Source organism: Culicoides brevitarsis, chromosome 2, assembly GCF_036172545.1.
Source record: "Culicoides brevitarsis isolate CSIRO-B50_1 chromosome 2, AGI_CSIRO_Cbre_v1, whole genome shotgun sequence".
Classification (NCBI taxonomy): Eukaryota; Metazoa; Arthropoda; class Insecta; order Diptera; family Ceratopogonidae; genus Culicoides; species Culicoides brevitarsis.
In genome coordinates, this window is record NC_087086.1 from 13,850,230 (window position 1) to 13,865,552 (window position 15,323).

General features: G+C 29.3%; 1 protein-coding gene across 1 annotated transcript; it reads left to right on the top strand.

Annotated features, from left to right (window-relative positions):
• The first annotated feature begins 53 nt into the window (after positions 1 to 53).
• LOC134832330 (collagen alpha-1(IV) chain) lies at positions 54 to 15,182 on the top strand. Its single transcript, XM_063846315.1, has 24 exons — positions 54 to 535; positions 3,290 to 3,822; positions 4,584 to 4,972; positions 5,399 to 5,479; positions 5,537 to 5,737; positions 6,264 to 6,779; positions 7,696 to 8,367; positions 8,998 to 9,275; positions 9,593 to 9,663; positions 9,803 to 9,918; positions 9,983 to 10,055; positions 10,115 to 10,221; positions 10,286 to 10,331; positions 10,739 to 10,909; positions 10,969 to 11,081; positions 11,146 to 11,181; positions 11,240 to 11,348; positions 11,494 to 11,747; positions 12,068 to 12,209; positions 12,267 to 12,419; positions 12,488 to 12,558; positions 12,616 to 12,778; positions 13,611 to 13,860; positions 13,921 to 15,182. The coding sequence occupies exons 1-24, from the start codon at positions 516 to 518 to the stop codon at positions 14,699 to 14,701; spliced, it is 5,346 nt and encodes a 1,781-aa protein (XP_063702385.1). The 5' UTR covers positions 54 to 515; the 3' UTR covers positions 14,702 to 15,182.
• The last annotated feature ends 141 nt before the right edge of the window (positions 15,183 to 15,323 follow it).

The following is a 15,323-nucleotide window of genomic DNA, read 5'->3' on the forward strand; positions in this document are numbered from 1 at the left end:
AGAGAAAATAAGAAAATTAATATTTGGCTCAGTATACGCTGAGCTATCCTGGACGTCGGATCGAAAAATTAAAGTAGCCGCGTTCTGGTTATTTTAATTTTTTTTTTTATTTTTAATTTTTTTTTTGTACACAACACATCAGCGCATCGTGGTACGGAGAACGGAATATAACACAAAGGAGGAATATTCTTCGTATTTTCGGTGTAATCTGAATATTAGAAGAAAAAATATCAAATTGGAAATATTATATAAATGAAATTCGTGTTGCTTCTGATTATCATCATTCTCGTCTACATGTTTAATTTTTTGTGAAATAAAAAAAAAATAATTAATTAAAAGTGAATAAAAAAATTAACGAATGAAATAATTAAAAAAAAAAATTAGAAAAAAAAATTAAAACTGGATTACGGGCTTCAAATTAAAAAAGGCCCAAAATTTAAAAAATTAAAAAAATAAATTTTTGTATGAAATAAGTAGGTGATAGTCTCCAGAACGAAATCTGGGGCGTGCAAATAATGGCCACCCCTTTAAAACGGTGAGAAAAAAATTAAAAAAAAAAATAATAAAATTAATTTATTTTAAAAAATAAAAAAAAATCAAGGAAAAAATGTGAATGAACTAAAAAACCAATAAAAACGTGAAAAATTAAATTTTATGGGACATAAATCTACAAAACTTAATGAAAAGTGACAAATTTACATTAAAACATCGTTACTTTGATTTAACACAAATAACAAAATAAATGACTGTAAAAGTGAAAATGTGTCTCTCAGCATGAAATTTTATTTTATTTTTTTTATTAAAAAAAAAATTAAAAAATGTGTTTTGTCAAAAAATCTAATCAAATGACATTGAAAAAAAAAATTAAAAGTGATCAAAAATTAAAAATTTTTAAAATAAAAATATTTTTTGCCGATTTAAAATTTTCTACAAGAACGGCAAAATGTTCACCACTTCCTCTGCCAAGTTTGATAAGAACCGTGATAATTATATATTTAATTTTTTTTTCTTGTGCGACGACGTATAAGATGTGTGTGAAGTCACAGAGTTCAAGTATGTGGAATAAAAAATTATATAAATATTATTAAAAAAATAAAAATTATGTGATACTATTTATTATTAGGTCAAACATTAAAAAAAAATAATTTTATTCGTCATAACAAAAAATTACATAATTTACAGATGATAATAATTTTATTAATAGTTCCGAACAGGATATATGACACAATTTAGTAAAAATAAAAACTTTAATTTTTTTAGGTCGTTTACATCAAAAAGATGTAAAAAAGATTAGAAAAAAAAAATTAGAGTTTGAGAGTTAAGTACTATGTGTTTGATCGAAGAGAAAATGAGTGACGGAGAGAAGTAACTCACAAATGTTTCGGATATTTTCGGTAAATATTTGACATTAACTTAGAACGAGAGAGAATCAGGAAGGGGAAATTTTGTGAAATAAGAAAAGGAAGTTTTTTGTAAGAAAATAATTTATGGTTCATATTTTTACATTTTGATAATTTTTCAATTTAAATTAAAATATTCCTTAAAGTTAAAGATGATAAAATTTTCAAAAATAATTAAATTTTACAGTTGATTAAAATTTTTATATTAAATATAATTTTTATAACTATTTTTTTAAATATATGAAAGGAATCATTAAAAAATATTTTGAAAAAGGTTCTGTAATTTTTTATAATTTAAAAAAAATATAAAAAAAAAATTTTTTTAGTTAATGAATTTTATTGTTTTTATTTAAAAAAAAAAATAATTAAAAAATATTAAGATTTAATTTTTTTTTAATTGATAAATTTTATTCAAAAATAAAGTTTTTATTTTAAAAAAAATTTTTCCACAAAAAACTGGAATTTTAATTTTTAAAAAAAATTTGAAAAACTTTTTTTTTCAGGTTTTTCTTATTGTTTGGAAATCATTTTTATTAAATTTTTTATGTGTTAAAAATGTTTTTTTAATAATTAAATTTTTTTTTCAAAATTTTTTGACAGTTATTTTTATGAAATTTTTTTTCTTTAATATTTAATATTTATGAAATATTCTGAAATATAATATTAATTCAAAGTGAATAGTAAAAAAAATTTAACGCTAAAAAATTGAAAAATTTTGTCATTTTATGAAAAAAGTATTTCAAAATTTTTTTATTTTTCATTACAAAATTAAAAAAGGAAAAACTTAATTTTTGATTTAAATGAATTTTAAATTTTATTTTTTTATACATAATTTTTTTATTTAAAAAATATTTTAAAAAATTAAATCCTATTTAATCTTATTTAAAAAAAATATGCGAAAATATTTTTTATGAGGTTTTTCTTATTGTTCAATTTTTTATTAAATTTTTTATGTGTTGAAAATGATAAATTCAATTAATAATTAAATTACAGAAAATTAAAAAAAGAAAATTAAATTAAATTAAAAAAAAAATTAAAATATTTTTCGCGTTAATACTAAAAAAAATTTCATTAATAATTTAATTTAATTAAAATTAAATTTTAAAATAATTTTTTAAAGAAAATTGAACAAGAATCAGTTTAATTTTTTTTAAACTTTTTTAAATAAATATAATTTAGATAAATTTTTTAGATAAATTTTAAAAATATTTCAAAATTAATTTCTTTAAAAATAATTCCTTCAAAAAAGGCAAAAAATATTTATTATTGTTTAATTGACTTTGAACTCTTTTTTTTATTTCATTTTACACCTGATTTAATATAAAAAATGGCTTGCCTCAGCTAAAAAAAGTGTAAAAAAGCCAAAAAGTGTCAGCGTTGACAAAATACTGACAAACATTTGAATTGTTGTCTGGTTTTTTTTTATACTTTTTGTCCTTTTATGTTCTTTTTTCGGGAACATTTCTAAGAAACGCAAACACGTTAAAATTATTTTTTGTTTAAAAAATCGCCAATGAGATGAGAATTTGCGTTATTTATGCTCTGCGAAGGAATTATAATGCAAAATATTGATAACGCACACAATTCAAGTCAATCAACTTTGTTCATAAATGAAATTTTTATATGAATGAATTGTTTCATTCATTGAGTTATTTATTACTGAAACATATTTTAATTAATCGCGCGTTTATCTAGAGTTGAAAAACATGTGTTCGTGTGTGTTTTTTGTACTTCCGATATAAATTTATGTAATGCGATAAGACGTTGTTGCAATTTTTGCTCGTTCTCATCCGTCGTCGTCGCGATAAGAATTCATTCACATTTTTTTTGATGCTGAATTTTTTTTTTGTCGTAAGATCCGGACTAATTCGACGTTTTTCTTTTCGCAGACTTAGAATAGTAACGACAACAGCATTATTAGCTTTTTTAATTGTCAACACAGAGGGTCAATTATGGCAAGGTTTGACGGGCGCCATCGGCTATTTGGGACCATCGGATTCACGGCGGGCGGATTATAACAGACAGCCCGAAATCGATCCGAGTTACGAGTTAATTGACACAGTGCGTGGCGCTCAGGGGCCTCCGCAGAAGAATTGCACGGCGTCGCAAGGTTGCTGTCAGCCAAAATGTTTTGCGGAAAAGGGAAATCGTGGTTTGCCTGGATTGCCGGGATTACAAGGACCTAAAGGTCAACGTGGCTTTCCCGGAAATGAAGGTTTGCCGGGCCCGAAAGGCACGAAGGGAGATGCAGGCCCAATTGGACCTCGAGGACCGAAGGGAGATCGCGGAAGAAGCGGATCTCCTGGATTTCCGGGAACTGCAGGACAACCAGGTATTCCGGGACAACCTGGATTGCCGGGTATTTCGGGTGTTGATGGTTGCAATGGTACTGACGGTTTGCCTGGATTGCCAGGACTTCAAGGTAAGAATGAAAAAATTGTTTTAAAAAAATTATTGAAAAATTTTTCTTTCAAGTAAAAATTTTTTAAAATTTATTCTGACGAACTTTTGGTAAATTTTCGTTTATTTCTTCTTTATTTTGGTGAAAAAATCTAAAATATTTAAATTCTATTTTTAACTTTTTGACATAACTTTTTGAAAAATTGAGTTTAACTAAATTTTTATCATAAGCTGAGAAACAATTTAAAGTAAATTTGAATTTAATTAATAATTCACAAAAAAATTAAAATAAATAAAAAAAATAATTTAAATACTCAAAAAATATTTAAAAATAAAAAAAAATATATTTTTAATAAAAATTTAAAAACTTTATAATTTTTTTATAATTTTAAAGATTAAAAATTAATAGAAATAAAATAAAAATTAATTAAGATCAATATCTTGTTCTTTAATATTCAAGTCGTAAAAAATAAAAATTTATTATTTTCACAAAAATATTTCAACAGATTTTTTTTTTAATAATTATTTATTTAATTTTTTGTTGAATTATTGATAATCGACTAAAATATTATTTAAAAAAAAACTTTTTTTTATTTTTATTAATTTTTAATTTTTATTTTAATTTTTTAAACTGCATCACAAAAATAGAGAAAAACTACTGAAAAGCTCGCAAGAAAAAATATTTTTTTTTAAATTTGATTGAAAATTTTCTTTATCGTAATCACGAAATGAAAATTTTTTAAATTAATTTGAAAATATTTATTAAATTCTTTTTATTTTAAGGAATTCCCGGCCCACGTGGTTTCCCTGGCGCTCCTGGAGACAAGGGAGACAAAGGAGAACCTGCTCTCGACCCGAATCCGATCTTTTTGAAGGGACAAAAGGGAGAACGAGGCGCCGATGGAACTCCCGGTATTCCCGGACAAGTTGGAGAAGTTGGGCCCCGAGGACCAAAAGGAGATCGCGGATCTGATGGAAGACCTGGATTGCAAGGACCTCGAGGAGATCCCGGAATTAAGGGAGAATGTTATCACGGAGCTACGGGACAAAAGGGAGAGAAGGGCGAACCCGATTACGGAGAACATAATCTCTCGCCATCGGAAAGTATCGGACCGAAAGGAGAAGCAGGTGAACGTGGTTACACTGGCGACAAGGGAGAACCTGGACTTCATGTAAGTTTTAAACAATTTGAAGAAAAAAATTCAATTTAGAGATAAAAATTAAAAAAAAAATTTTTTCGATAATTTTTTATCGAATTTTGTAGAATATTTTAATTTTTTTTTCCAAAAAAACAAAATTTAAATTTTTAAAATATTTTAATCTTAATATTTTCAAAAATATTTGTATCGAAAATTGTATTTTTTCATTAATTTTTTTCTAAAAAAATATTTTTCAAGCTTAATGACCATCAAAAAAATATCAAAAGAAATTTTCCGTAATTTTTGATTAATTTAAATTTTTTTTTGTTTTCTTCCTCATTCTGAAAAAAAGTTTTCATGACAAAAATTTGGAAATTCTGATGAATTTAATTATAATAAATCAATTTTAATCTTCCATAATACAAATAAATAAATAATGTTCACTTTATTGTCGTTTAGGGATCTCCTGGAAATCCCGGAGCTGATGGATTTGACGGACCTAAAGGAGAAAAAGGTTTGCCCGGACAACCTGGACCAAGAGTGAGTGACAAAAAATTATTTTTTTATTCAAAAAACTTATTTTAATTTTTTTTTTAGGGACGTGATGGTGCTTTTGGACCTCCGGGACCTGTTGGGCAAAAAGGAGATCGCGGAAATGAAGGTCTTCCTGGATTAGATGGAAAACCAGGACAAAAAGGAGAGCCAGGACGTGACGGAGAAAGAGGTTTCCCTGGATTGCCAGGCCCAACAGGACCTCCAGGCGGCGGAAAAGGACGTCCCGGACCTCCAGGACCTGAAGTAAGTGTTCTGTTGACGACAAAATTTAAATCTTTTAAATTAATTGTTTTACAAAAATTTTTTAAAAATTCTTTAAAATTTGTTTTTACAAAATTTGCTTGGGACTTATAATGAAAAAAAAATCAATAATTTAATTATTTTTTTAATAATTTAAAAAAATTTAAATTTAATAATTAAAAATAATTTAAATTTAATAATGCTATAAAAATTTTATATTTGAATTTAAATATTTAATAATTTATTTTTTTTTATAATTTAATTTTTCAAAATCGTTAGTAAATTTAAAAAAAAAAGTTATAAAGTCAAGCATTTATTACAAAATTTAAATATTGAAAAATTTTAAATTATTTATTGAAAAATTTTAATTATTTATTGATTTGTTTATTAATTATAATTATTTTTTCCCCATTTTTTTTGTAATATTTTTTGATTTTTTTTTTTATCGTTTTTATAGCAAGAAAATTTCTTCTTTCAAAATATTTGACAAAATTTCATAATTTTTTAATAAATTTTCTCTTCATTTTAGGGACCTCGTGGATTCAGAGGACCTCCAGGACCAAAAGGATTAGATGGATATCCAGGAGAACCGGGACCAAGAGGATTCCCCGGACCAAAAGGAGGTCAAGGAATTCCCGGAAGACCAGGACCTGAAGGTCTTGCAGGCGAAAAGGGAGCAAAAGGAGAATCTGGATTGCCTGGTATGCCGGGACAACAAGGACCTCGCGGATATCCAGGGCTTCCAGGACCTGAAGGACAACGCGGAGAGCCTGGATTGCCAGGAATTGGGCTTATGGGACCAAAAGGAGATGCTGGCGTGCCCGGATATCCCGGATTGAAGGGAAATAAGGGAGAACGTGGATTCCCTGGTATTATGGGAGCTCCAGGAGACTCACGCGACGGAAAACCTGGATTGCCAGGAATTCCCGGAAGAATTGGCGAAAAAGGAGAAGCAGGACGTCCCGGAATTCCCGGAGAAAAGGGAGATGTTGGCGCAAAGGGAGATATTGGAGGACGTTGTTCTGATTGTCGACCAGGATTCAAGGTATTTTTTTTTTGTAATTCAAATTTATATGATTTTATCAAGTTCATAAAAATTCAATTTCATTATTTTTAAAACAAAACTATGTCAAAGGAAATTTTTTTTTTCAGTTTCAATTTTTTATAGTTTTAAGTTATAAAATGATCAAAAATGATAAATTAGAGCCCTCTGACAAATTTTCATCCATTAAGTTTTGCTCTTGATTTAGTTTTCAAAACCAAAACTATGTCAAAGGAAATTTTTTTTTATATTTTTTAATTTTAATTTTCAAAATTTTATAAAAAATTTTTATCCATTTGGAGCAAGATTTGACAAAAATGGCTTTGACACAGTTTTTGATTTAGTTTTGCTCTTGATTTAGTTTTCAAAACCAAAACTATGTCAAAGGAAAAATTTTTTTTCAGTTTCAATTTTTTAGCAGTTTTGAGTTATAAAATGATTAAAAATGATAAATTAGAGCCCTCTGACAAATTTTTATCCATTTGGAGCAAGATTTGACAAAAATTGCTTTGACACAGTTTTTGACACAGTTTTTTAGCTCTTGATTTAGTTTTTAAAACAAAACTATGTCAAAGAAATTTTTTTTTCAGTTTCAATTTTTTTGCAGTTTTGAGTTATAAAATGATTAAAAATGATAAATTAGAGCCCTCTAACAAATTTTTATCCATTTTGAGCAAGATTTGACAAAAATGGCTTTTGAAAAACTTGTTGAAAAACAGCTTAAATATCGCTAAAAAAGCTAGAAAAACTTGATTTCTTAAGTCATTTATTATGAAAAAGTATTTCAAAATCTATATAAAATTTCTATATCCATATTGAATTTGTTCAAGTAAAAATTGATTTTCAATTAAATTTCATAAAATATAATTTTATAAAAAAAAATTATTAAATTATTTTTTTTTTTCATTATTTATTCAAGGGAGACAAAGGAGAACCTGGATTAGATGGTCGTCCCGGAGAAATGGGTCCCGTTGGGCTTCCCGGAGAACGCGGATATCCCGGAGAAACGGGAGCTGATGGACCTCCAGGACGTCAAGGTGTTGCAGGACCTCCCGGAAGAGATGGTTTAGATGGTCCTCCAGGTCCTGAAGGACATCCCGGAAAAGACGCCGTTATCATTGTCGATCAAATTAAGCCCGAAAAAGGAGACAAGGGAGAACGAGGTCTTCCCGGACTTCCAGGACCCAAAGGAGATCGAGGACTTGATGGAGCTCCCGGATACGATGGACCTAAAGGTGATACGGGACCAAAAGGAGATGCCGGAAGAGTTGGATTGCCCGGTATTGATGGAATTCCCGGAAGAAATGGTCGAGATGGTTTCCCCGGACCTAAGGGAGAATTCGTTAAGGGAGAACCCGGATTGCCTGGCATTCATGGCGATAAGGGAGACAAAGGAGCTGCAGGAAGAATTGGACCAAAGGGAGAAGCGGGACATTGTCCGCCGCCAAATCTTGTCTTGTCGAAGGGCGAACGAGGAGATCGTGGCTTGAAAGGAGAACCTGGACCACGTGGTTTTGAAGGAGCTCCCGGAGAGAAGGGAGATCGCGGATTTGATGGATTGGAAGGAGCTCCTGGTGCACCAGGACCACCGGTAAGTGATTAAAATGTTACTGAAATTGTAGTTCATTCATTTCTTAACCATTTTCGAAATCCATTTTGAAACAAAAAATTTTTTTTTTTAATTTTTACAATTTTTCATATATTTTCCTTATTCGATTTTTTAATTAATTATTTCAAATTTAAAAAAAAATATTTTAATCTAATTTTTTAAACTTTTTGATTTTTATTAAGGCGAATAAATTTAATTTCTTCATTTTTTGTAAAAAATAAATATTTTTTTGATTGTAACTTTTTAACGTATTTGGATGTTAAACGTTAGGTACATATTATTAGTAAGATATTATTGTTTTCAATTCAACTCAAAATTAGATGAATTAAACAAAATCTTAAAAAATTAAAATTTTCGAAAAAAAATTATTTTGGTCACAAGACTTAAAAAATTTTTTCACCTGTATTTAAATAAAAAGGTCTTGTTTAAGCAAATTTACCTATTGTTTGGTATATTCAATTACACTTTATGATTTTTTATTCAAAAAATTCCCAAAAATGTCAAAAATATTCCAATTTTTAATTTAATCAATTTTTTTTTTTAATTTTTACAAAATTTATTCGCATAATTAAATAAAATTTGAATTTTTTTAAAACATTTTTTATTCAACAGGGTCCCGTTGGAGCTCGTGGTTTGAATGGACCTCCAGGTGAAAAGGGAAATCAAGGACCTACTGGATTCCCCGGACCAAGAGGAAGAGACGGTTTACGAGGACCTGCAGGAAGACCCGGAGATAAGGGCGGAAAAGGAGAGCCAGGACTTTCAATGGTTGGCAAACCTGGACCAAAGGGAAATATGGGCTTGAGAGGACCTAAAGGAGATCGTGGATTGTCAGGAGAACGAGGAACTGACGGTTTGCCCGGACCTGTTGGATATCCAGGAGACAAAGGGTATGTAAAAATTTTTGTTTATCAGAAGAACTTCAGAAAAAGTTTTGATTGTCTTGTCGAAATTTTTAAAGAAAAAAATTAAAAACCTTTAAAATTTCTTAAAAAAATTTAGTTTTTAGAATTATTTTTAAAATAATTTATTAAAAAATATTTTTTTTATCGTTTTTGAAACAATTAACGAATTAAATTTAATATGTATTTATTTTTTTATATTTTTTTTTTAATTTAATTTTTTCATTTTAAAAATATGTTCAAAAATATAAATAAATTTATTAAGTAGCATGACAAAATCAACTCTAAATAATTTTTTTTTTCAGAGATACTGGAGAGCCAGGACCTCCAGGATTCCCTGGATTAGAAGGACCTAAAGGAGATGCTGGACCAAAAGGTAAAAAATTCTGTTAAAATTTCAAATCAAACAAATTTCGACCAAAAAATTTTTATTTTGAACTAAAATAAATTTTTTCGCTTAAAATTTCTTGATAATAAAACTGAATTTCTAACAATTTGTTTATTTCTTTTTAAAGGACCTCAAGGAAGAACGGGACCTCCCGGAAGACCCGGCGTTGATGGTATTCGAGGACAACCAGGATCTAAGGGAGAACCTGGATTACAAGGCTTAGTTGGTTTGCCAGGACAAAAAGTAAAAATTAAATTTCTTTTTAATTCTTGACAAATTATTTGAACAATTTTTTTTTAATTTTTAGGGAGATCGTGGTTATCCAGGTCCTGAAGGTCTTAAAGGCGTTAAAGGACAAATTGGTCAACCAGGCTCACCAGGTTTGAAAATTTTAACAATTTTCGATAAAAATTATAAATTAAATTTAAATTTTATGTAGGTCTTGCTGGAAAAACTGGAGCTCCTGGATTAACTGGCGAAAAGGGAGAAAAAGGAGACAAAGGAGATTACGGACCTCCCGGAAAAGATGGTTTAACAGGACCTCCAGTAAGATTATTTCTTTTAAAATGCTTTTGATTGTTTTTATTTAATTTATTTTAAATTTTTATAGGGACCTATTGGCATGAAAGGAGATCGCGGATTCCCCGGACCTCCAGGTAAATATATTAAATGATCAATAATTAAAAAAAATAATATTTTAATTTTAATTAATTTTAATTATTAATTAAATTTTAATAATTTAATTTATTTATTTATTTTATTTTTAAAATAATTTATTAAAATTTAATTTTTTTTTTTTAATATTATTCGTGAAAAAAACATAATAAAAAAATTTAATTAAAAAATTTTTAATAAAAAAATTTAATATTTTTTTATAAAAATAAAATTAGCTTAATATTATAAAAAATTTAGAAAAAAATAATTTTATTTTTTAAAAATAATTTTAACTTTTAAGTTTAATTCATTAAATTTTAGAAAAAAAATTAAATTTTTTAAAATATTTTTTTTTTTAATACATAAAAAAACAAAATCTCAAGAAATTAAAATTTATTTTTTAATTCAGGTTTGGATGGATTGGATGGCGTAACTGGCGAAAAGGGAGATCGTGGATTCCCTGGATTAGTTGGTCCAAAGGGAGAACCCGGAGAAGTTTCTGAAAAGGGACAAAAGGGAGAACCTGGACCTCCTGGATTGCGAGGAAGCGAAGGAAGACCCGGATATGACGGACTTCCAGGTAAAATCTTAAAAAATTATTTTGAAAAAATATTTCAAACAAAAAATTAAAATTTTTAGGAATGAAGGGAGATGCAGGATTACCCGGATATGGAAGACAAGGATTGCCAGGACCTAAAGGAGACGTTGGAGAACCTGGTTTAGATGGTATTCCGGGAGCAAATGGAGAAAAGGTTTGTTTATTTGAAGAAAAATTGACGTTTTAATAAATTTTTATGTTTTTTTTTTTTAATTTAGGGTGATCAAGGACCTCCTGGATTCCCCGGAGTTAAGGTAAATTTTCAATAAATAAAAAGTTGAAGTTATTTTCAAACAAGTTTTATTTTTTTAGGGAGACAAAGGAAACGCTGGATTGCCTGGAATTCCAGGATCTCCGGGTATGGATGGATTACGAGGTGCTGATGGTCTCGTTGGAGCCCCCGGACCTAAAGGAGAACGAGGTAAAATAATTATTTTGCATCTATTGGTTAAAAATTGTCGCACAAAATTTAAAAAAATTTCAAGAAAAATATTTTAGAAGCTTAAAATTATTCAAATTGAATTTTTAAAAATAAAAAAATAATTTTTTTTTTATTAAAATTTTAGGTTTCAAGGGAGCCCCTGGATTAACAGGTTTAGAAGGACCTAAAGGAGACAAGGGAGAACCTGGACCTGCTGGATTAATTGGTTTGATGGGACCTAAAGGAGATCGTGGATTGACAGGAGACCGAGGTCTTCCAGGACCTTCGATTGAAATCAAAGGTGAAAAAGGAGAACCTGGATTGAATGGAATTGTCGGTATGCCTGGATTAATTGGAGAGCCAGGAAGAACTGGAGAACCTGGATTCAATGGCGAAAAGGTATGAAAAAATGGATTAACAAATTTAAATTTTATTTAACCATATTTCGCAAAAACTATGCGTTTCCGAGCATATGTTTCATGGAGAAAAATGATTCTTTTTTTAATTTTAAAAAAAAATAATTTTTATAAATTTGTTTTTTTTCATTAAATATTTTTTAATTCTAATTTTTTATCTATTTTTTTTAATAACTTTTTTATTTATTTTTTGTACAAGTATTTGTTTTAAATTTTTTTTAAATATTTTATAATATTTTTTTTATACTTTTTTTTATATTTTTTTTTAAATTTGTTTTTTTTTATTTTATTTTCGCAAAACAGGGAGACAGAGGAATCCCCGGACCTCGTGGAATGCCCGGATTAGAAGGTTTACCCGGAGAAAAAGGAGATCAAGGTTACCCCGGAGAAAAGGGAGAAGTTGGACCTGCTATTGTTGGCGAAAAGGGATTGCCTGGACTGCCAGGTTTGTTCAAAGAACTTTTTTCTCGAAATTTTTTTTTAACTTTTTTTTTATTTTTAGGTAAAAATGGTCGTGATGGTCCTATTGGTTTGTCAGGCGAGAAGGGAGAAAAGGGATTACCTGGTTTGCCCGGAAATCCTGGACTTCGTGGATCTCCTGGATTAGTTGGAAGACAAGGAGAAAAGGGAGATCGCGGATTACCTGGTTTGCAAGGTAAATTTTTACTTAAAAAAATAATTATTATCATGAACTAATTTTTAATTAAATTTTATTAAAAACAGGCGAACCTGGAAGAGACGGTTTGCCAGGACCAATGGGAAAGAAGGGAGAAATTGGATATCCAGGAGAAAAGGTGAGTTAAAATTTAAGAAAACTCGATGAATTTTTTCAAATTTTTTAATTTTTTTAGGGAGATCAAGGACCTCCTGGATTCCCCGGACAACAAGGAGAAAAAGGAAACGCAGGCATGCCAGGACCTCCAGGTCGCGATGGATTACCAGGATTGAAGGGAGATCGCGGTTTAGTTGGAGATGTTGGTCCTGTTGGATTCCCCGGACAAGTTGGAGAGAAAGGTAAAATTTTTGACTGATAAGTTCAAATTTAAAAAAAAATTAGTTAAAAAGTTAAAATTTTATTTTTAAAAAGTTTTTAAAGTTTTTGTATTCACTTCGTGAAAAAATTGGGAGATTTTATTATTTCTAAAAAATTTGATATCAACATTTTTTAATTTCTTCAAAATTTAAAAAAAATTATAATTCTTAATGAAATTTTATGCTTTTTTATTTTAATTTTAAAAGTGTCAAAATATTCAAAAAACTTTTTAAATATAAAAAATTGAAATTTAATTGAATAAATTAAATTAACAAAATAAAATAAAATTTTTATTTAAAAAAAAGTTTTTTTTATAAAACTCTTTTTTAAATAATTTTTAAAAAAAATTTGAGTGTTTTAAGTAAAAACTTTTAATTTTTACTTTAAAAAATTAATTAATTTAATAATTTTATTTTTTAAATTTAATTTATTCAAATAAATTTCAATTTTTTTAAAATTATTTAATTTATTTTATTTTTCATGGTTTTTATTTTGATAATTTTTCTCTGTATTATTTTCTTGATAATTAAAAGTTTTTACCTAAAATACTCAATATTTTTATAAACATTATTTAAATGGGAATTTTATAGAAAAAACATTTTTTTTTCAAAAGTTATTTTGTGATTTTTTCTGAAAATATTCCATTTTTTTCTGAATATAAGTTTCAATTATGACTATTAGTGACTATAAAATAAAATAAAACTATTTAATATGAATTTAAAATTAAAAATTGATCGAATTCGAGAAAATATTTAGCTCTTTCAATTTTAAAATCTAAAAAAAACTTTCACTTAAAAAACAATTTTTTTACAGGTGACATGGGATTACGCGGATTAGACGGGCGTGATGGACCTCCAGGAGAAAAGGGAGACAAGGGTGAACAAGGACCTCCTCCTCCGCCATCCGAACGTGGACCTCCAGGATTGCCTGGATTACCTGGAGAAAAGGGAAATCAAGGTTTGCCAGGTCCCAGCGGAGTTCCTGGATTGGATGGTGCTCGCGGTGACAAGGGAGATATTGGTCCTGTTGGTTTGCCAGGTCCTCGAGGACCTCCCGGAGAAAAGTAAAAATCTTAAATTTTTCATTAAAATTCAGAAAAAAAAAATATTTTTAATTTTTTTAGGGGTGATCTTGGATTGCCAGGACCTCCAGGCGTTGATGGTCGTCCCGGATATCCCGGAGCAAAGGGAGAAGCTGGCGCTGCTTGTACAAACGCTCCTGATTACCTCACAGGAATTCTCTTGGTCAAACACAGTCAAACGACGGAAGTTCCTCAATGCGAACCGGGCCACGTGAAATTGTGGGATGGTTATTCCATGTTGTACGTCGATGGCAACGATTATGCCGCCAATCAAGATTTGGGCTCACCCGGTTCCTGCGTTCGTCGTTTCTCGACATTGCCAGCACTTGCTTGCGGCCCGAACAACGTTTGCAATTATGCGTCGCGTAACGATCGCACATTCTGGTTGTCAACATCGGCGCCAATTCCCATGATGCCTGTCGCTGAACGCGAAATGCAAGACTTTATTTCGCGTTGCGTCGTCTGCGAAGTGCCCACGAATGTCGTTGCGGTGCACAGTCAATCGTTATCGGTACCTGAATGCCCCAGCGGATGGGATTCCTTGTGGATCGGCTACAGTTTCGTGATGCATACCGCTGTCGGGCATGGCGGCGGCGGTCAAGCGTTGTCAGGACCCGGATCTTGCTTGCAAGACTTCCGCGCGACACCCTTCATCGAGTGCAATGGCGGCAAGGGACACTGTTTCTTCTACGAAACTTTGACCAGTTTCTGGCTCGTTACGGTCGATCACACGCAACAATTCCGACGACCCGAAATGGAAACCATCAAAGCCGGTAATTTATTGTCTAAGGTATCAAGATGTAACGTTTGTATAAGAAATTAGGTAGAGTAACATGTCAAATCAGTAATATACCAAAAAAAAAAAAAATATTTCCAATTAAATTTTTTCTCCTTTATCATTTAAGTTACCAAAAAAATAAAAAATTTCTCCATTTTACTATGAATAAATTTAAGAGAAAAAAATTAACTGCCAAATCAAAACTGATTGAAACGAAAAAATTCTCCATTCAATTTATTATGTGATCATCTTTTGCCTTTATCATTTAGTACGTACTTTCTTGTATAGTTATCTAATGTAATAATAATATTATTAAAACTGCCTTCTAAATATCGTGTAGCTTAAATTGCCAATTAAAACAGAGAACCAGTTAAGTGCCATTAATTCTACTACTTTTAAGAAATTGTCATCCGATTTTATCCGAGCTATAAAAAAATGTATGAAGAGATGTGTAAAAATTCCAATTTTGGATATGCAACTGCCATACTACATACTCAATCAATGATTAGATGTTCAAAATAAAATAAAATTTACAAAAAATTTAAATTTCTTTTTTTTCTCGAATTTTTTCTCCTTTTTAAGGCTTCATACTGATTTTTTTTTTTCATTTTTTTACCGCATTTCGAAGAAAAAATGGGGTATTAAACTCGACTTTTCGTGTGTCAGT